Source organism: Clytia hemisphaerica, unplaced genomic scaffold, assembly GCF_902728285.1.
Source record: "Clytia hemisphaerica strain Z4C2 unplaced genomic scaffold, Clytia hemisphaerica genome assembly, whole genome shotgun sequence".
Lineage (NCBI taxonomy): Eukaryota > Metazoa > Cnidaria > Hydrozoa > Leptothecata > Clytiidae > Clytia > Clytia hemisphaerica.
The window spans coordinates 2,121,101-2,133,599 of NW_027103836.1; the positions used below are offsets into that span (position 1 = coordinate 2,121,101).

The 12,499-nt window shown below is 33.6% G+C and overlaps 1 protein-coding gene across 1 annotated transcript; it reads right to left on the reverse strand.

The window, feature by feature from the left end:
• Window positions 1-3,813: 3,813 nt before the first annotated feature.
• LOC136807218 (vesicle transport through interaction with t-SNAREs homolog 1B-like) lies at window positions 3,814-11,332 on the reverse strand. Its single transcript, XM_067063813.1, has 8 exons — window positions 11,155-11,332; window positions 10,452-10,510; window positions 10,136-10,246; window positions 7,816-7,908; window positions 7,203-7,299; window positions 6,727-6,797; window positions 5,114-5,175; window positions 3,814-4,257 (listed from the first exon to the last, which is right to left on the reverse strand). The coding sequence occupies exons 1-8, from the start codon at window positions 11,252-11,254 to the stop codon at window positions 4,164-4,166; spliced, it is 687 nt and encodes a 228-aa protein (XP_066919914.1). The 5' UTR covers window positions 11,255-11,332; the 3' UTR covers window positions 3,814-4,163.
• Window positions 11,333-12,499: the final 1,167 nt, after the last annotated feature.

Below are 12,499 nucleotides of genomic sequence, written 5' to 3' on the forward strand. Positions count from 1 at the left end.
TCTATAAGGCTGGAACACCGGATTCTTCCAGTCGTTTATACAAACTAAATCCCGTTTTATTATTAGTAGTATTGGTATTATTAGTATTACACGCATTATAAACGACTCCAGTCTAGCAAAAAAGGAAAAACAAATTTTCATTTTTATCGTCAAATCATGTAGAAACCGTCCGATTTGAATGGCGAGCCGTCTTTTCTGGACTTTCATTTAATGACCTAATCAATGTTTTTACAATAGAATTTTCAATAGAAGTGATCGTTGAACTTTGAGCAATCAGGAAAGCTGTTTTTCCATCTCTTTACATTCCTCTGGTCCACCTAAGCAAAATCATATTACCATATACTACCGGGCCACTTAATCGCGCCATCCAGTCTATAAAAAAAGAAGTCGACCCCAGGCTAATGCGTTTGTGGTTAATCTAACAAAATTTGATTGACCAGCAGCCGAGGTACCTTAAAGGCCTGTTTCCATCGATCGCGCGAGCGTGCACGCTAGGCCAAAATTCTTAAAATAGATTTGGCCGCACACTCCGCGCGGTCAATGTTTGATTTCCATCAAAAACATACACTGAAAAACAATCTGTATTGTACAAGAAAATTCGGACGTCAATAGGTTATTTTAGGAAATATTTCCCTAGCGTGCAGGCTTAACCCTATTATTATCGGGGGTGTTTTCCACCAGGCTGGCACTCTTTTGCTAATAGCTCACTGAAAAAAAATTTTAACACTCTGAAAGTTTTTGAATTTTAATATAATCCTATTAGTAGCATGTATACCAAATTTTACAATTATACACCGACCAGATCAGGTTTTATGACTTTTTTGTGCAGGCATATCATAAAATCCAGCTAAAACCCTGTAAAATCTCAAAATCTTAAATTTAGCATAACTTTTGATATGGGCATCCAAATGACTTCAAATTTTGACAGGTTTTAGGTATCAATAATAAATTTTAAAAAATATTTTGAAAATTTTCAAAAACTGCTGACGTCATCAAAAATGACGTCATTGTTTTTTCAAAAAACTTACTCATTTTCTGCATGGATTTTTAACGTCAATTTTATTAGTATGCTAAAAACCAGCAAACATGTTAAAGATATTTTTTTTGGCTTTTAGAAATTCAAAACAGAATTGAAAAATCTCCATTCGTTCAACTTTAATTACTATTTTATTGAATAGTACTTTTTCATTGGTCAGCGATAATTGTGAAATTTTGTGATGACGTCATCACCTTTATGATGACGTCATCAACCCAAATTTTTTTCTATGAACTCCTTTTATGGTAGAGAACATTTTTGCCAAATTTCAAGTCCATATCTTTTCTAGATCAAAAGTTATGCAAGGCTGGTGGAAAACACCCCCCCCCCCCTTGAGAATACAAAACTCGAAAAAGCCTGATAATAATAGGGTTAAAGGAAGAAAATTTGGCGGATTTGGCGGATTTAGCCAAAGTCCGTCGAATTAAGTTCCTGCCAAAATTTATTTTTTCCTCCATCCGCTAAATTTATTTAATTTGACGCATTCCCCAAATTGGTGGTATTTTAGGCTTTAAAACAGCTTTTTTTGCTTATTTGATAACGATTTTGGCCAAAAATAAACCTGCAACTGCCAAATTAAATTCCCGGATTTGGTGTAACTTAATTTTTTTCTCAGCAGAATTTCTCAGAAGAAAACGTGATAATGACGTCATTATTTATGACGTCATAATTTTATAAAGTTGAATATCTCATGAACTTCGTTAGAAGTTCATGAATATCTCATCTCAAGAACTAATACTGGAAACTTTATGAAATTTGGACCAAAAGGAGGAGAATTTTTTTTTTAAGTTTGAAAATTAGCTGATGTCATCATTTTATCGCAAAAATTCGAATTCTTACAATTTTTGTTGACGTCATTAATTTTGGGAAATACTTTGAATTTTTTTTTTAACATCTCAATGTACTTTATCACTGGTACAAATTTCATAAAGTTTTGACTTATATTTCTCGAGATACACGTTTTTTATTTTTTAAGAAACTAGTTTTACCAAGCAGCCTCAATGTTTCTTAAGAAATCGGCCTTTTGAGCCTTAAATGTTTCTTACATGTTTCTAAACTTTTTGACATAATCAGCCTTATAAAAGGCTGGATTGGGAGGTTCTTAAAAAAAACGAATTAAAGAATGTTTTTTTCTCATTCTCAGCCTCAGCATGTTTCTTAGTTTTTAGACATTCTGAGCCTCATGTTTCTTAAAAGTGTGTTTCTTAAAATAAAAACAAACGTGTATTCAACTTTTTGTACTTATGACGTCATCAATCATGACGTCATAATCAGGTTTTCTTAAGATATCTCTAATTATACCGAGAAAAAATTTAAGTTACACCAAATACGATATTCTATATCCAAATACGCTTCCAAAAATGTATAGTTTGTTATGGTTTAGGGACTGGAACTGGGGGCGAAAATTTAATGCAATAATTGCTATAATAATGCAATAATTATTCTTCGACATGCATTAAGTTACCCGAGAGGTCTGAAAATCAAATATCTGATGTGATGCTACCAACGGATTCAATGTGAAAAGTAGATAAAGAAAATTATTTGTTAAGTTTTGATCATCTGGTGCCGAGAAATGGCATTTTAAGGCGAAAAATCGACGTTTTGGGCGTTTTGCGATGACGTCAGCATTATTCTAGGAGCATTTTCAGAAAAAATCATTCCCACGGCTGGATAGTCCTAAGTTTGTTATCCAAAAATGGTATGGTTTATTATGTTTTACAGCAATTGGTGTATAAGAGGACAGTCGATTCGAAAAGTTTTCAAACATTTTTGTGATGACGTCAATTTTCAGTACAAACCCCTGAAAAAGTTTTAAAGAATAAAATTCAAGTGTTTTATCTGAAAGAATAGAGAAATTTGACGACAAAATATTGTTTTTAAATGCTTAAATTTCGTAAACTTTGGCTTGGTGACTAAAATTATTGCCGACTAAAAATTTAGGCCGACTAAAAACTGGAGCCAAATTAAAAGTTTGTAATTAAGCTTTCCTTATTTTCCAGTATTTTAAGCTTTCTCCTATTTTCCATCTGCTTGTAAATTTAGAAATGGCCCAAATTTTTAGTCAGTCTTAATTATTAGTCGGCCCTTAGTGACTAAATTTTGACGAGGTGACTAAAATTAAGGCCGACTAAAATTAAGGCCGACTAAGTTTTGGCCGATAAGGTATTCTAATTTGTTTAAAAATGATGTTTATGGTATTATCCTATAGAGGATTGAATCCTGTAAAAACAATAAGCTTTTGGATTGAAATTTGCAATTTCTATTTACCTTTCGAATTTGGGATACTTTAAATGGATCCAAAATCTTTAATACTGAACAAAAAATATTTATACTAAATTTAACACTAACATAATTATTCAAAAAATTCATTAGATACAAGGTTTCCTAGTTTCATTAGGAGAACAATCCAGGAAAAATGCCAAACTAGCTAATTTTAGTATAAGAAAATGTCACAATTCCGCAAATGATTGCATTTTTAATATTTGACGAGACTGTCTTTTCTTAAAAAATATCTTTGACTGAGCTAGTTAATAGTTTTAATGTTTTTCCTGTAAAGAAATATAAAAATCAATATCATAAAAAATTCTACTCGAAAATTGTTCGAATATTATATCGTATAAGGAGTTAACCTCGGAATTAATTTAACTGAAGTTTAAAACCGCTTTTAATATAAATAATCACTCCAAAAGTTATTTTCCGCGATCAGCTACCTCAAAAAATAATTTTCTTTGAGAAAAAAGATGAATCACCGACCAAGACACGCACACAAGACACACTTATAAAAATGCGAAACTCTGCCACATGGCAGAAACTTAGAACACACCAAGAACAACAATTTTATAAATGGCCTAGAAAATAGTGATTTCAACCCCCTCCTCAAGGCTTAAAAAACCAATAAATTATCATGAAACCCTTTTAAAAAAAGAAACAAAAAATGAAGAAAAAAACGAGATAGTCCTAAAATTAGCGTGTACTGTTTGGTGAATTTTTAGCTTGTTTTTTAGAGGGACCGCCGCCATCACCAGCTCTCACAAGCAGTACATACAGTACATCCCTACTCTTTATTATCTGCCTGATTCAGTCAATCAATGAATTACCGAGCATAACATTTAGCCACTGGACAGAATTACTTTTTGAAGTACTTGATGTAAACAACGGCACCCAAAATGATGACTTCTAAAACAATGATGACAATGAGTAACAGCTTGTTTGTAATCATCCTATAAGAAGAAAAAAATATAATGTATCAGACACTGAGCTTTACTATCATAAAATCAGAGTCCATCATAGAATAGGACACCCCAGTCTCGCACCCCTGTCTTGCAACCCTAGTAAAACATTTTCCCACAAAAATTACTGGATAGAAAGAAATCATATTGTTCCAAGTTAAAAATATCCAGTGGGGATGGTTTTGGAGTGCAATTTCGAATGGGCTGAAATTGTATCTTTCCCACCGGGGACGAAATTTTCGCCAAATTTTCCAGTGGGGGTTCTAGTGGGGCTATGACTGTTATAGGGGTCTGTTATAGGCTAGGCTTTCCAGCCTTATTTAGGTGCTTTGAAAGAGGCAGGAACAATTTGGGGATCAAATTGCTCGGGCTTATATGGTTTAAAGGTTTTGTTTTTACATACGTGTTTTCGTTTCATATCAGACACATGTTTCATATCAGGACAGTGTCTGCCTATTGTTATATTGTGCTGATATAAGCAAAAATAAGATGTTTTTCTTTTTCTCTTTCTGACCAATCTTGCTCCACATCCGTGTCAATTCAATATCAAAAAGCTTGTAAATTAGAATTGACGAGTAAGTATACGACATCAGTCGTATCTAAAAACAAAACCTTTAAGGGCTATTTCAATAAAAAACTCCCTTTTAGCAAATTTTAAAGTTACATTCTTAGATTTTAAACGTTTGTCAAAGTAATGTTTTTCAAAAGGCTGATCAGAGTAAGCGAGTAGTGATTATTTGTTTCAGTCTTGAACTAGAAGCTTTGCAGAAGATAATTTTAGAGGATACCAAAAAAATAATTAGATGTCTCTAAAAGGACCATCGACACGTAGTAGTACTTGTCCTACCTTACTCCAATGGACTGAATTATCCTTCGACTTTTTGTCAAGTCCGAATCAGTTTGTTTAACCTTAAAACAAATGAAAAATAAAATTAATAGCATTTTAGAAGATTCTCACAAAATCTGCTCCCTCTAGCTGGACTCGTTTAAAACTCCTGGCGGTATGATCTGGTGGTCCTTTTGCGGGAGGTTAAGAACCTTTAGTGTTGTACTATTTGTTCGTGTTACCTATACTATACCGGGTGCACCAAAAAAAAGTATACAGGTTTGTCGAGATATTGTGAGCTTCAGGATTTAAATTTTTTGTCCATTCTTTTTTTATTGTATAGAGGATGCTCTAACTTGAATTTTGAGCTATTATACATAAAATTTGAAAAAGTAGTTCGAAAGTTATTTCCAAAATACTGACTTTTTTTCAATGTCTAAATTTTAAAAAATCATTAAAAACAGCAATCACGCTATAAATAAGACAAAAATGACAAAAACATAATTTCATTGTTTTTTTGGTTCTTTTTTCTCTTATCTTATATCTTGCCAACAGTTTGTCCATCTTATCTGCATGTCATAAACATTTCCAACACCAGAAAACTCAATGCAAACCCAAGTTCTTTGAGAAACAAGTCGAGGAATAATTATCTATTTTTTCAAAAAATTTCTCACATAGCACACACACATAAAATCAAAACCTCTCTTGGAGATTTCCAAAAAAAATCTTCAGCTTTTCCGAAAATGTTATCCCAGATGGGAATATCTTGTTTTACCATATTCTTAAATTTGTAACAAGTTTTGATGAACACAGTTGCATTTTTTGGTATTTTTATGTGTAAAGAAGGTAAGTGTCAAGAGAAAAGTTTGCTCGCTGTTTTTGATGATTTTTTTGAAATTTCGACATTAAAAAAAGTCAGTTTTTTTTAAATAATTTTCGAATTACTTTTTCAAACCTAATGTATGATAGCTCAAAATTCAAGTTAGAGCATCCTCTATGTGATAAAAAAAGAATGAACAAAAAATTTAAATCCTGAAGCTCACAATATCTCGACAAAGTTGTATACTTTTTTTTGGTGCACCCGGTATATAAAAAAAATAAGAATGAAATAAAATGAGCTCTTTTCTTGATGCAACTTAATTATACTCTTATGTGCTTAATTGTAGGGGGAGGGGTGGGTGGAATAAGCAGGGGGTCAGTACTCCAAATAAAAATCAACAAATTGGGGGGGGGGGTTCATAAATAAGTGCTATTGACCTGGTTTTGCTAAAAATTCCTAGGAAAATGAAGGTTTTTGGCCAATTTTGGCACTTCGTATCATAAAGGTCATAAAATGGGGGGTCATTATCAAATGATATGGGCATGATTTTCCGAAAATTGCAATATATGACCCCCTACAATTAAACACACAAGAGTACCTGGGGTTAAAACATGTACTTCTAAAACACCTGAAATGAATAGGAATAACGAGTATCAAGTAATTTAGGCGTACAAACTTCCACGAACAGAAACTTTCGCGAATTGCTCTTTCAAAAATCTTCACAGACATCTACTTTCGCGAAAAGTGCTAAAATTCGCGAAAATTGGGAAAGTTTCTGCTCGCGAAAATGTGTACGCCTCAAGTAATGTCGTACCTTGTCCCGCACTCTGATTAGTGATTCCTTTTGATCATCCAAGTCTGCCAATATCTGCACACCATATTCGTCTGAAAAATAAACGAGAAGACTTTATTTCTTTGCACATAAACATTAAATTTGGAGATGACCATTTTTCAACATAAAAGCATAGCATTTGCCATTTTTCATTTGATAGCTAGCGATTCGATGAAGATGAGACTTGAAGTACTATCGTAATCAAATTTTGTGTTTTTCTTGCACATATTTTGAAGCTCTGGTCTGGATCATCAAGCCCGCTTTGATGGAATCATCTACCACTTATTGAGTAGAATAGATCATAGATATCAAAGCATATTCAATAGTATGAAAATTCAGCTGAAAATTACGTCTAAGATTTTAAGATTTAGACTAGATTTAGTAAAACCTAAGTACTAACCTAAGTACGTACTAAATTTTAATTTGAAATATAAGAACAAAGATTTATCAGAACAAACCTGTTTCAGCAGCTATCCTTTGCGATCGTGCAACACTATCGCTTGTCCGGTTCATAATGTCCAAACCTTCTTGCATCATACCACGCTGCTGTGATTCCTAAAGTAAAATAAAGGAGGGGTTTCAAAAAGAAATTGTTTCATTAAAAATCCCTTGAAAAAGTCTGTCGTGCTATATAAAAAGATCCATTTTGAGTTAAATAATAGAGGTTTTTAACTTGACAGACAAAATCCACCAAAAATTCTAACGAGAGGGAAGATATAGTTTGAGAGACTGAAAAAAATTCCCTACAGTGGAGTCTCCATAACTGAAAACCCGCAACCCGCACGGGGAACGCAGATTTTGTATGATGATGTTTGAATTAAGGAAATTTCGAGTCGTGGATTAAGGTTTATAAGGCATTCTTAGCTGAAGGGCAGAGAACATATTTTCGAATAGTCAAGGACACAGTCATTCGAGTTACAGAGGCGTTAATACTGTATTTCAATCATAGCATGGCGTTCTAAATCTAGAAGGAATCATAGAAGGTTTCAGTTGACCCCGCATGTCTTATACTTTGACAACAAGTGAGAAGTTTCAGCAAAAGAAAGATAGGTACTCAAATATTCGACTTACAAAATTAGAGGTAGCTGAAGTGCCACCATAGCCAAGAAGATCATCTCTACTACCGCTGCTGCTTGACTGGACTGATGTTGATTTAGCCGTGATCTAGAATTATATGAAAATATTGGAAAGCGATGGTATCATGCAAAAGTTTCTAATGTAATTTGAGGCTTTCTATGAACAGTAACTGACAGTAAGGGCCGAAATATTTTGGATATTAAAAACCTTCCTCTTCTGATTAATTGGGCTAACTTTTGGCCAACAGATCAAATTTTCCAGGAAGGCTATGCCTGGGAAACAGATGTTTAAAAAAAGGACCTCGCTGGATGCTTTCGCAGAGATGACGTATTTTTTCCAGCCTGAGAGACTTGTTATGCTTTAAGGCCTGTTTCCATCGATCGCGCGAGCGTGCACGCTAGGGCAAAATTTCCTAAAATAGCCTATTGACGTCACGAATTAAATTTTCTTGTACACAAAAAGTGTACGCTCTTGTGGTCTTTTCTACGCTGAAAATTTTCAACTTTTTTGAGCGTACAGGAGCGCACATCTCAATTGATAATTTTTCAACCAATCAAGAAAGAGAAAACTGCTGAGTAAACAAAAAAATGTAAAGATACAGATTGTGTATGTTTTTGATGGAAATCAAACATTGATTGCGCGGAGTGTGCGGCCAAATCTATTTTAATAATTTTGGCCTAGCGTGCACGCTCGCGCGATCGATGAAAACAGGCCTTTAGGCATACAATCTTTCGCGAGCAGAAACTTTCGCAAATTTCGTGAATTTTGGCCTTTTTCGCGAAAATAAATGTCTTTGAAAATTCTTAACAGGGCAATTCGCGAAAGTTTATGCTCGCGAAAATTCTCAAAAAAATTGGAAATCTTTAAAACCTCGAAATCATAATACATAAACATCAAATTTTCAGCATATTATGATCTTTTAATGCAATTTTTTAAAGTCAAAGAGCAACCGTCTTTAGTGGATTTAAGGGATATTTTTCACTTTTAAGGCAATTTTCATTCGAAAATTATCATTTTTATCCAACGATTCGCGAAAGTTTATGCTCACGAAAAATGTTTTTCCCTCAAATTCGCGAAAGTAAATGTCGCAAATTTCGCGATTTTTCGCAAAAGTTTGTACGCCTAAAGTAGTTTTTAAAATCAATCGAGGCAATATCTTTGCACTATTTTACTATTTTTATCCTTTCCATGCTTAGAAAACAAGAAATTTTGGAAAATACCGGGTGACCCACGAAAAAGCTCAGACGTTTCCCGACGTCTTTAGGCCGAACAAATGTCCCAAAGTGCTTGGAGTTTTGGTATTTAGAAAGTAGATATCTTAACTTAAAATTCGAGCTACACGCTTTTTTTTTTATAAGAATGGTGTTTTTTCATTTCATCATGTATATTCTTAACTTGTTGGTGAAAATCATCCAAAAATATTCTTACGGCATTCTTAGGTTAAGATCGAAATTGGCAATCTACAGGTTAAAATGCATTAAAAATGGCATTCTTAAGTTCAGTTACTAAATTCCATGATGGTGATATCTTACCATATTCTTAATTTTTTGGCCATTTTCATCATGGACATTCTTATAAATTGTATTCTTATAAAAAAAAAGCGTGTATCACTTTTTAAATTTGACCAACTTGTTCTCTGCTTATGAGCTTTTAAAGTCAAAATTCACTTTACGGAAAGTGTAAAAAACACGTAAAAAAGGGGTATCAAATTGGGTATTTTTAGACGTTTTTGATATACAGTTTTTGAAAAAAATCTTAGTCTAGTCTTGTTTTAAACAAAAATTACTTTCAAATGTGTTTTTATTAATTATTAATGTCATAAAACTCGTTAAATAAGTCAATTTGTAAGTGATTTTCTAATTGATTGCATGAATTTAATACCTCTTTTTTACGTGTTTTTTACACTTTTCGAAAAGTGAATTTTGACTTTAAAAGCTCATAAGTAGAAACAAGTTGGTCAAATTTAAAAAGTGATGGCTCAAATTTTAAGTTAGGATATCTACTTTCTAAATATCAAAACTCCAAGCACTTTGGGACATTTGTTCGGCCTCAAGACGTCGGGAAACGTCTGAACTTTTTCGTGGGTCACCCGGTACTGTTAAAAACTAATCCTACTTGAATGTTTGAAATTTTCCTAATTCTGCTGTATTAGCCTCCTTTTTATTTAACCCCCCGCTTATTAAGTTTTGAGATTTTTTCCAACCTCTCCTCTCCCGCTTATTCGAAAGTAACCATGATAAAAATTTGGTCTCCCTTTTTTAAACAATTAAAGGTACTTTCCTTCCACTACTGTTAAAAGAGAAATATAGCTTACAAGTTCTCGCTTCAGCTTCTCAAGATCGCTTTTATGACCTCTTGTCTGTGAAAGTAGAGAGGTTCTGTAAGCACCAGGGGCTGACTGGGCTTCTTCGAACATTTGTGTGAGCTATGAAAAATAAGTAAATTATAATATAAATATAAGACAAAACTTAAATTTGATTTACAGACAATGAAAAAGATGCAATCAACCATCCTTTCACATCAGTAAATAATCACCAATTTTGATTGCTAGACTTTGGTCTAACAATTTTAAAAAAGTCCATCGGCAGAAATTAGTGTTTTATAAAAGTAATGATACTAATAAATAATACCTGAGCTTCAGCATCTTCCAAGAGTCTATCAGCATTCCTCAATTCTCTTTTTCTGATTTCTGAAAATAAAAATTAGAAAATCTGAGTAAGTAACAGGTTTCTTGCTACTAAACATTCTTTATAAAGATTATTGAATAAAATTCCTGAGCAACTTTATAAAAATAAGGAATAACAACAAGAAATTTATACTTTTCATTGATAATTTTTTTTCATGATATAGTAGAGGGCATTTTGTAAAATCGCATGACTGTTTTGTTAGAAGCACTTGTTATGCATTTTTGGAAAGCTAAGGGGTAGGGGAATCGAAATTACTATGTTTCCAATTTTTTTTCGGACACTTTGGTGTGATTTTCGGACAAATATGACGGTCTCAGGCAAAAATCATAGGGTTAAAAATAAATGAAAATTTTAGCTCGAGAAAACGGAGACCTGTTGTATATTTTTGGAAAGCTCTCAAAAAATTAAGATTAGAGATATATTGCAAGTATAGGTGATTTCTGTACCTAACTCGAGATATTAACCCTTGAAAACCGTGTTTTTCAGCCAGAAACAGCTATTTTGTCCAGTTTTTGCGCTTTTTGAAGCTACCCAGCCCTAAAAATAATAGACAAAATACAACTGTCCAATTTCATTTCGTCACCCAGTGACATGGAAAGAAAGTTTTCAGATCCGTTATAACGTATAATGATATTTTTTCACTTACCACCAGTCAATTTAGGTAATTTGTTTTTTACTACACTCTTCAATTGATCATAGTAAGTGCGGAATTCATCCAAGCAATTTTCATACTCTTCAGAAGACATAATGCCTGAAATAGTTTATCGGTTTTCTATTGATTTCATTGCATTTTCACTGAAAATGAAATTTTAGTTATCATTTTATTTGCAGTTCATATGAGAAAGCAGTCAAGGTAAAGGCTGCCTGCGTACAGCCCTAGGGTATGTTTTTCAAGATAACAAAAGTGCACTGTCAAAATGAGCAAGTGAGCTCTAAGGGTGTAAATAAATGAGAAAATATATATTTCTATGCAATAAAAATAATGTTTTTGTGTGAAAAATTAAGAAACGTAACAAAAAAAAACAACAAGAATCTGCAAAAACAGCAATTTCATTTTGGGTTTTAGCCTCGTTTAGGCGAAAAACTCGTCCCCAGGCCCCAAAAATCAAAATTTTGAAAAAATGAAAAAAATACCCCCAGGGAATTGCCTAAGGATCAAGTGTGCAAAATTTCAGCCAAATCGGACCATTTTTTAAGTCTCCAGCCTGCCCCAAAGTTTTAGCCTCGTTTTGGTGAAAAACTCGTACCCAGGCCCCAAAAATCAAAATTTTGAAAAAATGAAAAAAACATCCCCAGGGATTTGCCCAAGGATCAAGTGTGCAAAATTTCAGCCAAATCGGACCATTTTTGAAGTCTCCAGCCTGCCCCAAAGTTTTAGCCTCGTTTTGGTGAAAAACTCGTACCCAGGCCCCAAAAATCAAAATTTTGAAAAAATGAAAAAAACATCCCCAGGGATTTGCCCAAGGATCAAGTGTGCAAAATTTCAACCCGATAGGACCATTTTTGAAGTCTCCAGCCTGCCCCAAAGTTTTGGTGACAGACACACTCATGTGTGTCTGTCACCAAAAGCTCAACTGAAGTTGAGAAAAGAAGAACTTAAAATCTTAAATATTTTCATTTTGAAGAATTGGTGCAAAAAAGTAAAGCTGATCATTTTTTATTGTTTTAATCGAAATAGGGGATTTGGGAATTTTTTTTAGTTTTTCGCACAAACCCCTGTAACACTATAGATGAGCACCCCGTCAGATGGTTGGCAAACAATATCATCCACCAGGATGCATCCTCTCTTGTTCCCCCCTATTTTCTACTTTCCTATCTTCTATCCTGATTTTCTGACTTTCTCAAGTGTTTCTAACTGTTTTCTAAGTATTTTTCTTAAAATTTGCCCGTACTGGTGAAATAGGTCTCTGCCCCCGGCTCAAACCACCAAATGCAAGCAACCTTGGTTTACAAACCCAATGCCCAACTGCTTGCACCAACGAGACTCGACA